We start from the raw sequence: 18678 nt of genomic DNA on the forward strand, positions 1-18678 counted from the left end.
GATCAAATTCTTCACACATTTGTAGTCTTTTTCCATAGCATAGGAAGTTAAAAGTCCATAACCCAAAATTCCCCCTTCACACAAATCTTCACGTGACCATGTCACATACAGTACTTAAGGTGACAGTTTCTTAGTCCACTAGACAGCCAGATAAATAAATAAATATGACAGGCTCTTACACTATGAGCTTTTGCTTTTTTAGTATGGATTTACTGAATGCGTTGAGAGACCTTAACAAATTATATTTGATTTTAAATAAACTACTAATCAATGGGACCTTCTCTACTCTTTTTCTGTCTGAAAAGACCACTTTTTGATTTGATGCAATCGCATTAGCACATTTACAGCTATAAGCTATTTCATCCGCACCGTGATCAGTTTTATGCGCACAGAAAGAAATCCCTATTTTTAATATGGGGACGAAAAGTTATCAGCAATCACAATCTATTTTCAAGAAATGTTTCCACCTTTTTGAGACCAGTTTTGCCTTATTTAAATTCAACACCTCAAGACACTTGATAAAGCCCTCAAAATGGTCTTTTGGACATCTTTGCAAGTATTCTAAGACATTTTGGAAACATTCTATTATATTGAAATATGTGCAACACACTCCTAACTGGCCACAGGAGATATTTTAGAGGTGTATCAATTCATTAAAGCTCTATTCATCACTATATAGGATAGGGCACAGACTGGTAGTCTGTAAGGAAGGAGATTAAGGGAGCTGGCTGTAGGGTAAGTATTCAAACCCCTCAATCTTAGCTCCCTTAAGCCCTAGAAACCCTCAAGACCCAGCATTTGAAAGGCAAATAAAAAAAAACTCACAGTAATTTACGCTCCCCATATTTTCTATTGCTGACGTTGTGCATCACTGTGCGCTCTATTACAAGCTGAAAGTAAATCCTATCACTCAAACACAATTGCATTTTTGCTCATATTTTTTACACAAACTCAAAGCTCACATAAAGAATTTTGGGCTGAGAAAAAAGTTGCGCTAAGCACCAAAAAAAAAAAATAGTTTTCCACCTACACTATTAACCCCTACACCATCACATCCCCCACCGCAAATTTCCCCGCTACACTATGAACCCCAAAAACCCCCACATAGGCCACCACAAATTATCCCACTACACTATTTTTTTTTTTTTTTATAATTTTTATTGAGGTTCAGAATAAGGCATACATAGAATATAATAAAGAAAGCGTCACAATAAAAAAAATAACAGGTAGATTATAACATAGGTTTGAATGGAGAGACAATGCATACCTGAAATGAAAAAGAAATAATGCAAAATAACATTGTGAAAGTACAATGCCTAATACTCTGTATGCTCCCTAGATGGTACCAGAGGCCACTCTTGGACCTCAAACAATGGTATATAATCATATATAGGGGGCTATTTCAAATATAAAAGACCACTTTTGGATCTTTAAGTGGGAACCTCCTTTTTTTTGTTTTTTTTTTAGGAAAGTGGCAGAATGCTTTAACTGATAACTGAAAAACTGAAAATTTTTACTGCATAGTAATTTGGATGTTCTATAGTAACATGGAGAAGCTAAGCTCTCAATTTCATGGAGGAAGTATCTCTTGGGCCTCTAATCATATGGAGTACTGACATTTTCAGAGAGCTACTTGGTTTGTAGGAGACCACTTATGGATCTCATTAATGGAGCCTCATGAATTTTTATTATTTAACTATGCTGATAAAGGAAGAGTAGATACGCTCCTTTAATAACAATGGTTTCTAAGGGTGAGAAAAAAAAAGATAAGATATTTAGGCAAAAGTATGTTAAGGGGTTCAGTGTTTCAGGTGCTAGCTAGGAAAAATGATGATATTAACATATGCTATGTTAAAAAAAAAAATTCTGTGCTGACCAGCTAATAAAAAGGGGCAATCTTTGGGCATCTTATATGGCAATCTAGTGAAAGCAGGGAAAAACTATATCTAGTCATGGGAGTTGGGAATCTGGTATATCAAAAGCAGTGTTATAAAGACTTACTAGCTAACATGTGGAGTCTAAGCTTGAACTAGACAATATGCTATACCCTCCTCTAGGTGTACAAGCTGGCTAATTAGATATGCGCAAGATCTACAGCCCCGGCCGCAGGCTGCAAAACAGCGCACATTAGGTCTAGAATAACAGTACAGCCACTATAAGTTCTGCGAAGATGTCGCAGTGCTAAAAAGTATATACTGTAAGGAAAGGTATGCCCATATGAATTAATATGCTATTTTGGGGAGAGGATACACATTGTATGAATCTGCAAATAAGACAGCCACGATGGTGAGGAGCCACTGAAGAGTTCTAATCATGGCACATATTGTAAACACTTAGATTTATGGTATAATATTTTGCAAATAAAACAGTTACTGCTTATAAAATATTCAACTGAACCTTGATTGAGCATTAAAAGGAACATGGCAGGGAACACACCTAATAAAAAGAGGTATGCCTAATGTTAGAATGCTATTTTAGGAAGAGGAAAACATTTAACTCGGAACTGTATAAACATTACATAAGATAGGGCTAACCTACTCCGGTGACAATTCTACCGCTGCAGTCTCTTATGACAGCTAGCTGCCAGTTCACACAAAGTCCCCTCTTACTTTGGGCTAGGATAGGAATGTGTAATCACTTAGGGCTCCGTGGTATAGTCTCAAAATCAATAGGCACATGCTATGAGGAGAGATATTCTTATATAAACTAAAGTACTATTATGGAAGGAGGATACAACTTATAAACATTTAGAAATAAAACAACAAGGTCTAAAGATTACTAATAAATCTAGGCTGCATCACCCATTATGAACACCTCGGGTTACATTATAGGGTCTTACAAACAAACTATAGCTGCATAGAAAATATTTAACATAAGTCTATTCAGTCCCAGCTATGGACCGGTCTAGCCAACTTCAATGCGAGTCCCCCTAATACAGTCTCCTTTATCAGTCAATCCTCTGATCGCCCCAAAACTAAGCCAGGAATGGGTAATGGTGAGAGGATATCGTTCCTGTTCCTAACCAGTGTCCCAGTTGAACAACCGATCATCTGAATAGCAAGGGGTTTCCAAGTCATGTAAAGACACTGAGAATCTTTGTATTCTTGCCCATGTATCTCCACGGTCTCGGGATGAATGCTCTACATGGGCTCCCTTGGTTATATGTTTCCCAACTGAGAGAGAAACGGAGTGAGCCACTGCTGCATTTCCCTTACTGTGTCCTGTAACAACTGTATGATCAGCGGTAATCCGCGTGACATATACGCCATCAATAGCCTCATCCCCAGACTCAGAACCTGCGGTAGTGCACAATTTGTCCATTGCAAGTAAGGGGGGCTTAAAGCGCTGGGGCCCCAGAGCGCCGTCACCCACACACAGCTCCAAAACAGGTCTGACTGGGATAACTTGCTGGGAAGCGATATAACCGCCAGTGTTAAATGCTAGAGCCATCTCCTCCTCTAAGGCCGCGTGGTGATCCGAGAGCAGATTGCGCAGCACTTGTAGCACGGCATTAGCACTCATCTCGTTCATAGTAACCTTCTGTATAGATTATCCGGTCAGCACACTGAACAGGATATCATAAATAGCGCTGATATTCTCCTGATGCTTTGTTAGGAAAATCACACCTGATTCTTTGCTCTCAGCACTATGTGCCGCCTAACGACAAGGCCCAAGTGTGCCTCGCCGGGGGGTATGATGAAGGCCTCAACCTTACTGCTGGCTCCGGGTGCTCACAGTCGTCTCTATCCTTAAAGCTTGGGCTCATCTGATACAGGATATGTGAGGGGTCAATAAGCTGAGTGAATTGCTAGCAGATTAGCCGTCTGGAGCAAAATAACAGTCAAAAATAGCTAGAATGCTGGAGCAGAGTGTTAGTGTGCGACCTGTCATGGCCGCCTCCCGGAAGTTCCCCCCATCCCACTACACTATTAACCCCTGAAAGCTCCACATAGCCCATCTCTATATCCTTTGTTTAAAAGCATACCTAGGTAGGCTCAAGAGCCGGGAGTATGCTGATGATTGGTTTCTTCACTTGTATATCTCTTCTAATTGGCTTACCAATGTGCCCAGCTAGCTTTCAATAGTGCAAGGCTGTTTGTTCAAGAAATGATACCAAGAGAATAAACCAAAAATTATAATAGAAGTAAAGTTGTTGTTTACAAATGTATGCTCTGTCTGAATCAAGAAAGAAAACATTTGAGTTTCATGACCAGTTGTTGGGCAAAGAGTTTCATGTCCCTTTAATGCTATAAGAAAATGTCCCTTTAACATTTTATGTCTAATCCACTTCTAAATGTTCTATGAAGCATAAAAAGGGTATTTGTAATGCAGCCATATTATCTAAATGTATTTTATATACTGTAGCATGAAAGCTTTGACAGCCTGACTTAAACAAAATAATTTAAAACAATAATCTTTATAATTACTAGTTAAGAAACAAAGAACACTAATTATGTCTCCAGTTAAATTGTGTGTTCCATGGTTTTCAACTGAATAACTACTGTAATATGTTACAATTGGTTTGAATTAACTTCTACCTATCAACAAATAATCTTGACATAAAGAAAATATTTTTATATTGTTATTTACAGTTCAATATCAGTTTGTTTTATTTTAATGACATATTTACATGTAACAAATAATTTGAGGTTGCTTGTAAATGATTTTAAGCTACTTTTAAACAACATTAAGAGAGCTTAAAAATAAAAAATAAATAAAAATGTGGTTGTCATTAGTGCTGTTTTTTAATTGTAAAGGGACAGCCTACTCCAGAATTGTTATTGTTTAAAAAGATAGATAATCCCTTTATTACCCATTCCCCGGTTTTCCATATCCAACATGGTTATATTAATATACTTTTTACCTCTGTGACTACCTTGTATCTACGCCTCTGCAGACTGCCCCATTATCTCAGTGCTTTTGACAGACATGCAGTTTAGCCAATCAGTGCAGACTCATAAATAACTCCACATGAGTGAGCACAATGTTATCTATATGACACACATTAGTACACAACAAAAGTAGGGGGCTTGGTGGTGTGTGAGAATAACACCCATGCTACGACTACGGCCTGACAGGCTGAAACGCGTCAGCAATAGTTCTTTGGGTGTTATTCTCACACACCACCAAGCCCCCTACTTTTGTTGTGATTGTGCTTCCCTAGGGAAGTTTCTGTGACTCATAATAAAAGTTTTAAAAAGTACCTTGGTGCAGCTCATCACTTTGTTACCGGGACAAATGAATCAGTGCTGATTCATTTGTGCCTAACCATTTCAGCTATATTGTACATATTCAGGGGAAACGATCCCATTGACTACTTAGATCCCAATTCTGTTAACCTGCTCGGTAAGAAGCCTCTCATTGAGAGGTGCCGTTTGCAGCAGGGTGTAGTAGTCTGGGTGGTGCTCCCTTTGTATATACTATACTCATATGATAACTTGCTGCTACTATTGAGGATAGTTATTAACCTCTTTATACCCAAATAGACTTATCTGCCCAGCATTGACCTCGACATCTAGAGGCTCTCCTCGAGAGGTGCTGAGAGCAAAAGGGCTAACTAAAACCTCTGTTATACTTGTCCTAATGTTGCTATATGCAATCATTTTCAGTGTACTCACATAGACCCCTGACCGGTCAGGTTTGAATAAAAATTTGTAAACGCATATTATTTAAGGGTCTGCGCCATTTTCTACTTGCAGAGTATCCTTATATAAGTTGTTTAGAGGTACTGATATTCCTTAATTAACTCCTAGCAGTTGCTTCCCCACCGTATATATTTCTTGATATATATATATATATATATATATATATATATATATATATATATACAGTATATATATATTTACAGTATATATAGTGTGTGTGTGTGCATTCATTTGGATATTTGTTTTAATGAAACAAATATCCAAATGATTGCACCATCTAATTTAAGGAATAACGAATATATACTATCAAAATTCATTAGTATTTATTTGTTATTCTTTAAATGAGGTTTTAATGGTAAATGCCTTGCAGCGCTAATCCAACCCTCCTTCATAGAGTCCAGGGGCCGCGTTAATAGGAGGATTACTGCAGCTGGACTAGTTCTTCTTCTTCACAGAGCCTGCGCTAAAGGGCTGATCCAGCCGCACTAATCCTCCTATTAGTGTGGCCCCTGGACTCTGTAAAGAAGGGTCATATTAGCGCGGCGCCCCCGCGTTCTATAGGTAAGTACTGAAGCTACAGGTAAGACTGTTCAACCTGTAGCAAAGCAGCATTTGTTAGAAATACGTTCTACCACATCCTTTATCACATGCAACAAAGAAAAAATATTTTAACAAAATGTAAAGGCTTTTTGCATGCTCTGATTGTGCAGCTATATTTCCTTCATTTATTTGATCATAATAATATTTTTTTTCTTTTCTTCTAAAGGATTGTGTGCAGCTGAACCAATATAAACTTCAGAGTGAAATTGGCAAGGTAAGTTTATTGCTATTTTTTATTTTAGCATATTTATAGTAAGTGTGTGTGTATATGTATATATATAAACAGTAATGTATACAGGGATATTGCACTCTCACCTCTCCATAGCAGTTGCCAGGGTGTAGTAAAAGTAAAAAATACCTGCTTAAATTAGGGAAAGTGTAGCGCAAGAACTGGCATCGGGCCAGCTGTATAGTCACAGCCCGGCCCGACCGCACCATAATGTTATGGCGCAGTCGGACCGGGCTGTGACTATACAGCTGGCCCGATGCACTGTGTAATAAAAACAGACCCGCTCAGAAGAGTGCAGAGAGCGGGTCTGAAAAACTGACATATTTTAAAAAAATTAAAAGGGAATATAAGCTTTTATAAAGATAGCACTAATATAATGTTATATAATTCTGCACTATGTGCAGAATTATATAACATTATATTTTAGGTTTACTGTCCCTTTAATAAATACAGCATATGATCTGAATCAAATAATCACATAAGTTTGCAAACAGTAAATGGGAATATAAAACAGAGAATGAGGGGGACGTCTCCCCAATATAAAGCTGCTTGATCACAGTCTTGTTGTTTTGTTGTCAATTTCAAAAGTTAAAAACCTCTGTTTGTGTTAAAAAATTCAGAATAAAAGGCAATCTCTTGCATGGAAATCCTCCCAATACCGCATAAGTGGAGTGATAGCGTATCACAGGTGCTGCTGCACCGTTAATAATATCATTAATCTTACCTCTGTGTTCCTTACCAGAGTGGGTACCAGTGACGTTGTCAGGGGCGAAACTACAGGTACGACGAGTCCACGGATTCATCCTTTACTTGTGGGATATTATCCTCCTGCTAATAGGAAGTGGCAAAGAGCACCACAGCAGAGCTGTCTATATAGCTCCTGCCTTAGCTCCACCCCCAGTCATTCTCTTTGTCTACTCTAAGTACTAGGAAGGGTAAAGTGAAAGAGGTGATAAAATTATTAGTTTTTTATTCAAGCAAGAGTTTTTTATTTTAAATGGTCCCGGTGTGTACTATTTACTCTCAGGCAGCAGATGGATGAAGACTTCTGCCTGGAGGCTGATGATCTTAGCATTTGTCACTAAGATCCAGAGCAGTTCCCACAGAATGGCTGAGGAGTACAAGAAACTTCAGTGTGAGGAACCCTTTCATGCTATAAGCAGTGAGGTATGTTCAGTCATTTGTTTCTGGAGAGACTGTGGTATTTCAGAATTGGCTGACAGTATCCCCATGAGGGAGAGGGTAAGCAGTAATCCTAAAAGATATAGAGGGGTATTACTAAGCTTGCATAAGGGGCTAATTAAAAAATGGTTGACACTGAGTTTGAATGTTTGTGGGCAAACGTTTTGTGAACTGGGAGTGCTGATAACGTTTTTGGGAACTGAAAGAGATTATTTCAATAACATTTTTTTGTGGTGACTTTATTGAGGGTACACTTGGCTTCTGGTTTGGGTTTCAGAACCCACATGGCTAGTTTGGAACCGCTCTGGTGCGGTTCCTGTAGGCTGTAAAAACATTGAGTGAGATGGGCGGGGCCTATTTTCGAGCCTCAGTTGCGCAGTTGTTATTGCAGAGCAAGCAGCAAGCTCCAACGCCGGTGGGCCCTTGTGGAAGTTTTGGGCCAAATCGAAGATTTAACTCCATTTTACCAACGCCTGAAGGCAGGTAGGCGCCACAGCAGGGCTGTGGCGAGGTGCAGGGGGTGTTTTTGTCCGGACTTAGGCCTTATTAACGATCCGGTTTTGCACAGTAAAGGGTTAACTGTTCCTTTCTTCTGTGGGGCAATCTCAGCTGCATTATTTGTATATCATATCAAAAAATGTAATGGATTGGTGTATTTTAAAGCAGTTTTGCAGAACGTGTATGGGTTTTTTTCTCTTAAAGGCGCAGTACCGTTTTTTAAAATTGTTATTTTTTCACTAAATAAAGTGTTTTCAAGCTTGTTTGTGGTCATTACTAGCCTGTTCAACATGTCTGACATTGAGGAAAGCCAATGTTCAATGTGTTAAGAAGCCATTGTGGAACCCCCACTTAAAATGTGTCCCTCATGCACTGAAAGGGCAATAAATTGCAAAGAACATATTTTAGCTAATAAAAGTATGTCGCAGGATGATTCTCAGTCAGAAGGGAATCAGATTATGCCATCTAATTCTCCCCAAGTGTCACAACCATTAACGCCCGCACAAGCGACGCCAAGTACTTCTAGTGCGTCTAATTCTTTCACCCTGCAAGATATGGCCGCAGTTATGAATACTACCCTCACAGAGGTTTTATCTAAGCTGCCTGGGTTGCAGGGGAAGCGCAGTAGGTCTGGTGTGAGAGTAAATGCTGAGCCCTCTGACGCTTTATTAGCCATATCCGATGTACCCTCACAATGTTCTGAGTTGGGGGTGAGGGATTTGCTGTCTGAGGGAGAGATTTCAGATTCAGGAAAGATGTTCCTTCAGACAGACTCAGATATGACGGCTTTTAAATTTAAACTAGAATACCTCCACTTATTGCTCAGGGAGGTTTTAGCGACTCTGGATGATTGTGACCCTATTTTAGTTCCAGAGAAATTGTATAAAATGGACAGATATCTAGAGGTTCCTTCCTACACTGATGTTTTTCTGGTCCCTAAGAGGATTTCGGAAATTGTTACTAAGGAGTGGGATAGACCAGGTATTCCGTTCTCTCCCCCTCCTACTTTTAAGAAAATGTTTCCCATATCAGACACCATGCGTGACTCGTAGCAGACGGTCCCTAAGGTGGAGGGAGCTATTTCTACCCTGGCTAAGCGTACAACTATACCTATTGAGGACAGTTGTGCTTTCAAAGATCCTATGGATAAAAAAATTAGAGGGTCTCCTAAAGAAAATATGTATTCATCAGGATTTTCTTCTGCAACCTATAGCGTGCATTGTTCCTGTAACTACTGCAGCTGCTTTTTGGTTTGAGGCTCTGGAGGAGGCTCTTCAGGTTGAGATCCCATTGGATGATATTCTGGATAGAATTAGGGCTTTCACACTAGCTAATTCTTTCATTACAGATGCCGCTTTTCAACTGGCTAAATTAGCGGCAAATAATTCAGGTTTTACCATTTTAGCGCGTAGAGCGTTCTGGTTTGCTGCTGTGTCATCAAAATCTAAACTTTTAGCCATCCCTTTCAAAGGTAAGACCCTATTCGGGCCTGAACTGAAATAGATAATTTCAGACATCACTGGAGGAAAAGGCCATGCCCTTCCTCAGGATAAGGCAAATAAGATGAGGACCAAACAAAATAATTTTCGTTCCTTTCGAAACTTCAAAGGTAGTCCCTCTACCTCTTCCCCTGCTGCAAAACAAGAGGGGAATTTTGCTCAATCCAAGTCGGTCTGGAGACCTAACCAGACTTGGAACAAAGGTAAACAGGCCAAGAAGCCCACTGCTGCCACCAAGACAGCATGAAGGGGCAGCCCTTTCTCTCTTTGCTCAGGCTTGGGCAAGAGACGTTCAGGACTCCTGGGCGTTAGAAATCATAACCCAGGGGTATCTTCTAGATTTCAAAGATTCTCCTCAAAGGGGGAGATTCCATCTTTCTCAATTGTCTGTAAACCAGACAAAAAGAGAGGCGTTCTTACGCTGTGTAGAAGACCTATATACCATGGGAGTGATCTGGCCAGTTCCGAAAACAGAACAGGGGCAGGGGTTTTACTCCAATCTGTTTGTGGTTCCCAAGAAAGAGGGGACCTTCAGACTAATTTTAGATCTCAAGATCCTAAACAAATTCCTCAGAGTCCCATCCTTCAAGATGGAGACCATTCAGACTATTTTACCAATGATCCAGGAGGGTCAATATATGACCACCGTGGACTTAAAGGATGGGTATCTACACATCCCTATCCACAAAGATCATCACCAGTTCCTCAGGTTTGCCTTCCTGGACAAGCATTACCAGTTTGTGGCTCTTCCCTTCGGGTTGGCCACAGCTCCCAGAATTTTCACAAAAGTGCTAGGGTCCCTTTTGGCGGTACTAAGGCCGAGGGGGATAGCAGTGGTGCCTTATCTGGACGATATCTTAATTCAGGCATCAACTTACCAACTAGCCAAATCTCACACGGACATCGTGTTGGCTTTTCTAAGATCTCACGGGTGGAAGGTGAACGTAACAAAGAGTTCACTTATCCCTCTCACAAGAGTTCCATTCCTGGGAACTCTGATAGATTCGATGGACATGAAAATTTTTCTAACGGAGGTCAGGAAATCAAAGATTTTAACCACCTGCCGAGCTCTTTATTCCATTCCTCGTCCGTCAGTTGCTCAGTGTATGTAGGTAAACGGACTAATGGTAGCGGCAATGGACATAGTTCCGTTTGCTCGCTTGCATCTCAGACCACTGCAACTATGCATTCTCAAACAGTGGAATGGGGATTATGCGGATTTATCTCCTCAGATAAATCTGGATCAAGAGACCAGAGACTCTCTTCTTTGGTGGTTGTCACAGGATCATCTGTCCCAGGGAATGTGTTTCCGCAGGCCAACATGGGTCATAGTGACTACGGAAGCCAGCCTATTGGGCTGGGGTGCAGTCTGGAATTCCCTGAAAGCTCAGGGTGTGTGGACTCAGGAGGAGGCTCTCCTCCCGATCAATATTCTAGAACTGAGAGCGATATTCAACGCGCTTCAGGCGTGGCCTCAGCTGGCTTCCGCCAGATTCATAAGATTCCAGTCGGACAATATCACGACTGTAGCATATATCAATCATCAGGGGGGAACAAAGAGTTCTCTAGCGATAATAGAGGTTACCAAAATAATTTGATGGGCAGAGACTCACTCTTGCCATCTATCAGCAATCTATATCCCAGGAGTGGAGAACTGGGAAGCGGATTTTCTAATTCGTCAGACTTTTCATCCGGGGGAGTGGGAACTCCATCCGGAGGTGTTTGCACAATTGATTCATCAATGGGGCACACCAGAATTGGATCTGATGGCGTCTCGTCAGAATGCCAAACTTTCTTGTTATGGGTCTAGAGCAAGGGATCCTCAAGCAGTACTGATAGATGCTCTAGCAGTACCCTGGTCGTTCAACCTGGCTTATGTGTTTCCACCATTTCCTCTCCTTCCTTGTTTAATTGCCAGAATCAAACAGGAGAGAGCTTTGGTGATTTTGATAGCACCTGCGTGGCCACGCAGGACTTGGTATGCAGACCTGGTGAACATGTCATATCTTCCACCATGGACTCTGCCACTGAGACAGGACCTTCTGATTCAAGGTCCGTTCCAGCATCCAAATCTAGTTTCTCTGCGGCTGACTGCCTGGAGATTGAACGCTTGATTTTATCCAAGCGGGAATTCTCTGAGTCGGTCATAGATACCTTGATTCAGGCTCGAAAGCCTGTCACTAGGAAAATCTATCATAAGATACGGCGTAAATATCTTTATTGGTGCGAATCCAAAGGCTACTCATGGAGTAAGATCAGGATTCCTAGGATTGTGTCCTTTCTCTAAGAAGGATTGGAGAATGGGTTATAAGCTAGTTCCTTAAAGGGACAGATATCTGCTTTATCAATTTTACTGCACAAGCGTCTGGCAGATGTTCCAGACGTTCAGTCGTTCTGTCAGGCTTTAGTTAGAATCAAGCCTGTGTTTAAACCTGTTGCTCCGCCATGGAGTTTAAATTTAGTTCTTAAAGTTCTTCAAGGGGTTCCGTTTGAACCTATGCATTCCATAGATATTAAGCTTCTATCTTGGAAAGTTCTGTTTTTAGTTGCTATCTCTTTGGCTCGAAGAGTTTCTGAACTATCTGCATTGCAATGCGACTCGCCTTATCTTGTTTTCCATGCTGATAAGGTGGTTTTGCGTACCAAACCTGGATTCCTTCCTAAGGTTGTTACTAATAAGAATATTAATCAGGAGATTATTGTTCCTTCTCTGTGTCCTAATCCTTCCTCTAAGAAGGAGCGTCTGTTGCACAACTTGGACGTTGTTCGTGCTTTGAAGTTTTACTTGCAAGCGACCAAAGATTTCCCTCAAACATCTTCTTTGTTTGTTGTCTATTCTGGAAAACGTAGAGGTCAAAAAGCTACGGGTACCTCTCTTTCTTTTGGCTTAAAAGCATCATCCGTTTGGCATACGAGACTGCTGGACAGCAGCCTCCTGAAAGAATTACAGCTCACTCTACTAGAGCGGTGGCTTCCACATGGGCTTTTAAAAATGATGCTTCTGTTGAACAGATTTGTAAGGCTGCGACTTGGTCTTCACTTCATACTTTTTCCAAATTTTCCAAATTTGATACTTTTGCTTCTTCGGAGGCTATTTTTGGGAGAAAAGTTCTTCAAGCAGTGATGCCTTCTGTTTAGCCATCTGTCTTGTCCCTCCCGTTCATCCATGTCCTGTGGCTTTGGTATTGTATCCCACAAGTAAAGGATGAATCCGTGGACTCGTCATACCTTATAGAAGAAAAGTACATTTATGCTTACCTGATAAATTAATTTCTTCTATGGTACGACGAGTCCACGGCCCACCCTGTCATTTTAAGACAGATTATATTTTTTTATTTTAAACTTCAGTCACCTCTGCACCTTTTAGTTTCTCCTTTTTCTTTCTGTACCTTCGGTCGAATGACTGGGGGGAGGAGCTATATAGACAGTTCTGCTGTGGTGCTCTTTGCCACTTCCTGTTAGCAGGAGGATAATATCCCACAAGTAAAGGATGAATCTGTGGACTCGTCGTACCATAGAAGAAATTAATTTATCAGGTAAGCATAAATTTACTTTTTTTTATTTTTACAATAAAAAACGTTGACCTGCCACTGCCTGCACTGATATCATGTGAGTGTGACATGATGCTTCACTAGTGTCTCTGACTACAGGGGTTAGTCTTGCTGTTTTACCCATTGGTGTTTATGCGTGTGTGTATGTATGTATGTGACTGTGTGTGTATGTATGCATGTAGTGTGTGTGTGTATGTTTGTGGAACCAGCAAATTACAGACCTTGTTAGTATAGCATGGGGGGGCTGTGGGTAAACAGTGTCACTATACAATACCACTATATACAGTACGGGGGGCTGGACCATGTCACAGACTACTGAGGTCACTTTATAAAGTACTGGGACGGGTAGGGTTAGGCCAGCCATCTTACCGGCAGATTACAGACTGAGTCACTGACTCACTATATACAGTACTGGTTGGTTAAACAGTGTCACTATATAAAGTAATAGGGGGTCAGATAATCTCATAAACTGTGGGCACAGGGTACCTCCTTTTGCAGACATGTAATCTGATTCACATTTTTTTTCTGTGTTAAATGTAAAAAAAAAAAAATGTATTAAATTCACATTTTTGGGGGTGGGGGTGGGGGGGCTGGGGGGGCCCTTCTTAGATTCTTGCACCTGGGTCCTGTGTTTTCTAGTTACGCCTCTGGATGTCGTAGATAGTGTCTGTATAACGTGCGCAAGTTACTGTTACCGGAAATGTATCTTATGCTGTCCTGAGGACCATTCTCCGTACCTTTATAGCCAGATGCTTCTGTATGCATAAGTACTTGACCCTCTCCTCTGTAAGCAGAAATAGTTTTTTTGCAATTTATCCCTTTGGCTTACTTGGAAGCAAATATTCAGAGCCATGCGGTGTCAATGTGGAATGCTGGCTCTGAATATTTGTGTTATATTGATATCTGTCACGATTGTAGAATTCAATAACACTGGATCATTTTCGTTTAGTGCGGTTACCATGACAACGACAACACTATAAATATATACACAGCCGTTTTTGCAGACATAGTCTACAAACACTGAGGTTGATGTGATATAATTGTGCACTTTGATTATATGATTATTCAGCACTTGAATATGTAAAATATAAGAAATGATCTATATAATCTAATAGAAAGCTGTGACTATGGGAGCTAGCGTTCCAAACACACAATGTACACTTGTTTTGGCACCACAGAGTGTTTGAGAGTGGGGGTATGTATTTTGCTTGTGTGCACTAAAAAGTGTTGTTATTTACTAATATTGTTGTTCTGATGAAGGAGTTGTAATCTACCTCGAAACGTCAATTAAAATTTGACCTGTTTTTGAATGAGAAACCCTGAGAGTGCATTTACTTTTGCTACACACACACACACACATATATTTCAGAATAAAAACCTTTTTTCCAGTCATGTGACTGCTATTGAAAAGCATTGAGAAGCAGTGCATTTATTAAAATAGCCAGTAGGTGGAGCTGTCCGCTTGTGTTGCAGCAAAGCCAAGCAAGCTGATATTAATCAGTTTAACCAAACCTGAGCTATCGAGCAGATTTCAAAGGAACAAGATCTTCCTGTCTATAAATCAGTCCAGATTGGAAGGCATAGAAAGAACTGTTTGCAGAAAAATGCAAGTGAAGTCTGTGTTGTGTGATTATTTTATTAGGTTTATAATGCTGTTCAGCAAATGTTTTTGTTCATTTAACTGTGTTGTGTGATTATTTTATTAGGTTTATAACGCTGTTTAGCATTTAAAGTCTTCATTTCAAAGCTTTGAAAATAATTTATTAGGTGTTACTTATGACAATTTTGAGAGGGGCCTGGAACCTATCTCCCTCACTTCCCATTGACTTACATTATAAACTGGGTTTCAATTTACAATGGTTCCGATTTACAACCATTCCTTCTGGAACCTAACCCCGGCGTAAACTGAGGGCTACCTGTATATATATATATATATTGTGACAGAACCCAAGGCATAGTATTGAAAGGTGTCTATAGTCCCCCCAAAAGTGCTGCAGTGCAGGGTATGGTCTGACAACCCTAGGGAGAATTGTTGTGTTTGTTTACCACCTAAAGAAAATATGTGATTTATTTCTGGGTCCCTAGGGTGGAGCATTTGGAGAGTAGGGCGGGCCAGTGCTCCACCCCGCAGTTTGCAGGCAGCACATCATTTGAGAAAGTCCAGTCCAGGAATTCCATCTCACCCAGCTAGCTCCTCACCTGCATGTGATAATTGACAGCAGGTGCCAATAAAAACCTTCAGTCAGGGATTCAGAGTCAGAATGCCAGCAGTAAGGTATACTGCAACACTCTCCTGAGAGACCGAGAGGTATTATTTCTAAAAGGAAAAATATAGTTTGAAAGGTCTGTGCATTTATTTTTTGTGAAAAGCCTACTTAGTGCAGTCAGTTGTACTTGTTAGTAAGTGCTCAGTGGAGCAAGCCTCTTTTGTTTTCTTCATGTTTATTTTGCCTGTTTTTGCCAGACCTGTTAATAAATGGACTATATTTTATAAAGCTACAAACATGTGTGGTAGTAAGATCCCACGTCACATATGGTGGAGAATGCGGGCTACACACTGTGATTGTCTGTTAAGGAAACAATACCACACTCAAAAATGGAGGAAGTTGTAAAGGCTTTACTACAGGCTATGGCCACATAGCAACAGGCCACTGCCACACAGCAGCAAGCTACTGCCACCCAGCAAGAACATATTGCAGTACTACAACAACTGGTGTTAACACAAAGAGAGGAACAGCAGAATATCACACTTGCCATGCAGCAGGAGATCCAAGGCTTATCTGATAGACTGGGCAGGTGTGCTGCAGAAATACCACATAGTTCTAAGATTCTGAGAGTGAGTAACATTTTGCAAAAGATGGTGGCTACAGATGATGTGGAAAGAAAGCATATTATGATTTGGAGCATGCGCAGGCCAGTGACTACAGAAAGCTAAAAGCAGAAATCTTGGGCCATCTGGGATTAACAACAGCAGTGAGGGCCCAGCCTCCTGGACTTATAATCAAGACAAAGCCGTGCGGTCACAGATGTTTGCATCTTGCTAGGAAATGGCTGCAGCCAGAGGTTAACTCAGCTAGTCACATTGTGGAACAACTCTTGACAGACTGGTTCCTGCAATGATTACCTGTTTCCCTACTGTTTCCCTACTGCGGTGGGGCAGCCAGGGTTAACCTAAAACTGCTAGTTGCCCTGGTGGAACGCTATGTGGCTGCAGGAAAGTTTCTACAATTCCCCAACCAAGAAAGACCAAGAACCCCGAAAATCAAAAGTCCCAGTAAATTGGGTAAGACTGTTCTGGAAAAAGGGGTTCTTGGGAGGAGCAGATGGGTTTCTACAACCAGAGGGACATTACAGCAAGGGGCAAGAGTTTTTTGAGGCAGGAAGAGTCCACAAAAGCCTTAAAGATATTGTCTAATGCTAATATTAAATGTTTTCATTGTAAAGAGTATGTCCATATTGCAAAGGACTGCCCTGAGAATTATGTTGCTATGGAATAAAATGTTGGAAACATAAGGACAATTATTCACTGTACTCTCATTCTGTATATGCAGTTACCAAAAATGATTGTCCAGGAATGCTGGGCAGTCTGCCCAAGTCCCCAACTTTGGGCTGCTGCAACCCCTGCTGCCCTACCTTCTTTCTGGCAGCTGAGGCTTTTTTTTGGGAGGGCCCAGAGGCCCTTCCGTGATTGTGACTGGGACTTGTGGGTGGGCAAATTTTCTGGATATGAAAGCTAGTGGGGAGCAACAAGGATGCCCCAATCCCAGGAGGGATGAAATGCCCCCTCCCAGCAACTGACAAGTGGAGGGCCACTGCCGGACAGCCCCAAGCCGACCCATTGGGGGTCTAGCCGGGTCTGCCGGACTTGACGGGGTAAGTTGTCATTGATACCAGACCACTAAGGCTGCCCCCCTACTACCTGGCTAACTGCTTTTTACTTCAGATTTGGCCATTTCTTTGGCTTACGTGATATTACTGACTCTTGCTATTTGTTGTTTTTGCTGTGTGTACTTGGTCAGGAAAGAGCTGATCTGTGACTGGGAAAACACTTCTAGGCTGGCTGGGCTCCTGAAATGGCCGGCCAAACCACACCGGATACCCGCATAACCCCTCTCCGGCTACTTGGGCTCCTGGAACTTCCGGTCAGCCGCATCATGCTGGGACTCTGTAGGACTGTGGTTGCTATGGCAGGCCCCAGCCTGTCTGGAGGGGTGGGAATGGCGGGAGATTTGGGAGTAAGATAAGACCTTTTGTTTGTGTATAAAAGGAGTGTGTTGTTTCCTAATAAAATCAGTTCTTGTTTCACCTGTATGCTAGTATTTCTAGTTCTTTGGGTGGGCTCCTGCTATAATCACTTACATAGTGGCCTGTTTTCAGGGATAGGAAGGACCCTCTGTCAGAGCTACCCAGTTGGGGTATCTGGAGTCTGTCACAGGGTGGGATCCTGAATACTGGTGCTGTCTGGTATCAGGGTGGGCTACTGGCTGTAATCACTTGGCAGCTACACAGTTGCAGTCGGCAGGGAGGAAGCAAGACCCTTTTGGCGGAGCTACCCAGTCGGTGTATCCGGAGTATCCGTCACACCTGACTATCCACCAGAAGAGGGAGGTAAAAGACTTCATCAGATTAAATAAAGATGTTTTCTCCACAGTCCCAGGGAGGACTACGATAATAAAGCATGACTTCATCACTGAACCAGGGAAAAGGATAAATCTAAAGCCATATAGAATACCTGAAGCCTGGAGGGAAGGGAAGCAATCAAATCAGAAGTAAAGAAAATGCTGTACCTTGGGGTAATCAAAGAATCCCAAAGTGACTGGAGTAGCCCAATTGTGCTTGTACCAAAGCCTGATGGCACAATCAGATTTTGCAATGATTACTGGAAGCTGAATGCAATATCCCAGTTTGACGCATAACCCATGCCAAAGGGTTGATGAACTCGTGGAGAGACTCGGGAGAGCCAGGTGCCTTACCCCATTGGATTTGACCAAGGGTTATTGGCAAGTGCCACTTACAGGACGGGCAAAGGAAAAGACTGCCTTCTCTACTCCAGATGGGCTCTTCCAATACAAGGTGTTACCTTTTGACCTACATGGGTCTCCAGCAACATTTCAAAGAATGATGGACCGGATTTTAAGGCCACATGCTTGTTATGCTTAGATGACATGGTCATTCATAGCAACGGTTGCGAGTCTCACTTGCCAAAAGTGCAAGCTGTCCTTAATTCCATAAGAAATGCTGGTCTGACAGCAAACCATAGTAAATGTACCATTGGCTTGGAGGAAGCGAAGTATCTTGGCTAATCCATTGGAAGAGGAATAGTGAAGCCACAACTTGCTAAAGTTGAAGCCATAAGGAATTGTCCGCGACCTATGATGAAGAAACAGAAACATTTCTTTGGCTACTACAGAAGGTTTATCTCCAAGTTTGCTACTATAGCGGGTCCTTTAACTTACCTCACTAAAGCAAAAGCT

General features: G+C 41.5%; 1 protein-coding gene across 1 annotated transcript in view; it reads left to right on the forward strand.

The window, feature by feature from the left end:
* CAMKK1 (calcium/calmodulin dependent protein kinase kinase 1) overlaps window positions 1-18678 on the forward strand; it is an 882751-nt gene that overhangs the window by 284510 nt on the left and 579563 nt on the right. The window contains exon 4 of the mRNA XM_053707509.1: window positions 6412-6459. Within this exon, the coding sequence (XP_053563484.1) occupies window positions 6412-6459 (48 nt within the window). The remainder of the gene's footprint in view (window positions 1-6411; window positions 6460-18678) is intronic.

This window comes from Bombina bombina, chromosome 3 (assembly GCF_027579735.1).
Source record: "Bombina bombina isolate aBomBom1 chromosome 3, aBomBom1.pri, whole genome shotgun sequence".
Lineage (NCBI taxonomy): Eukaryota > Metazoa > Chordata > Amphibia > Anura > Bombinatoridae > Bombina > Bombina bombina.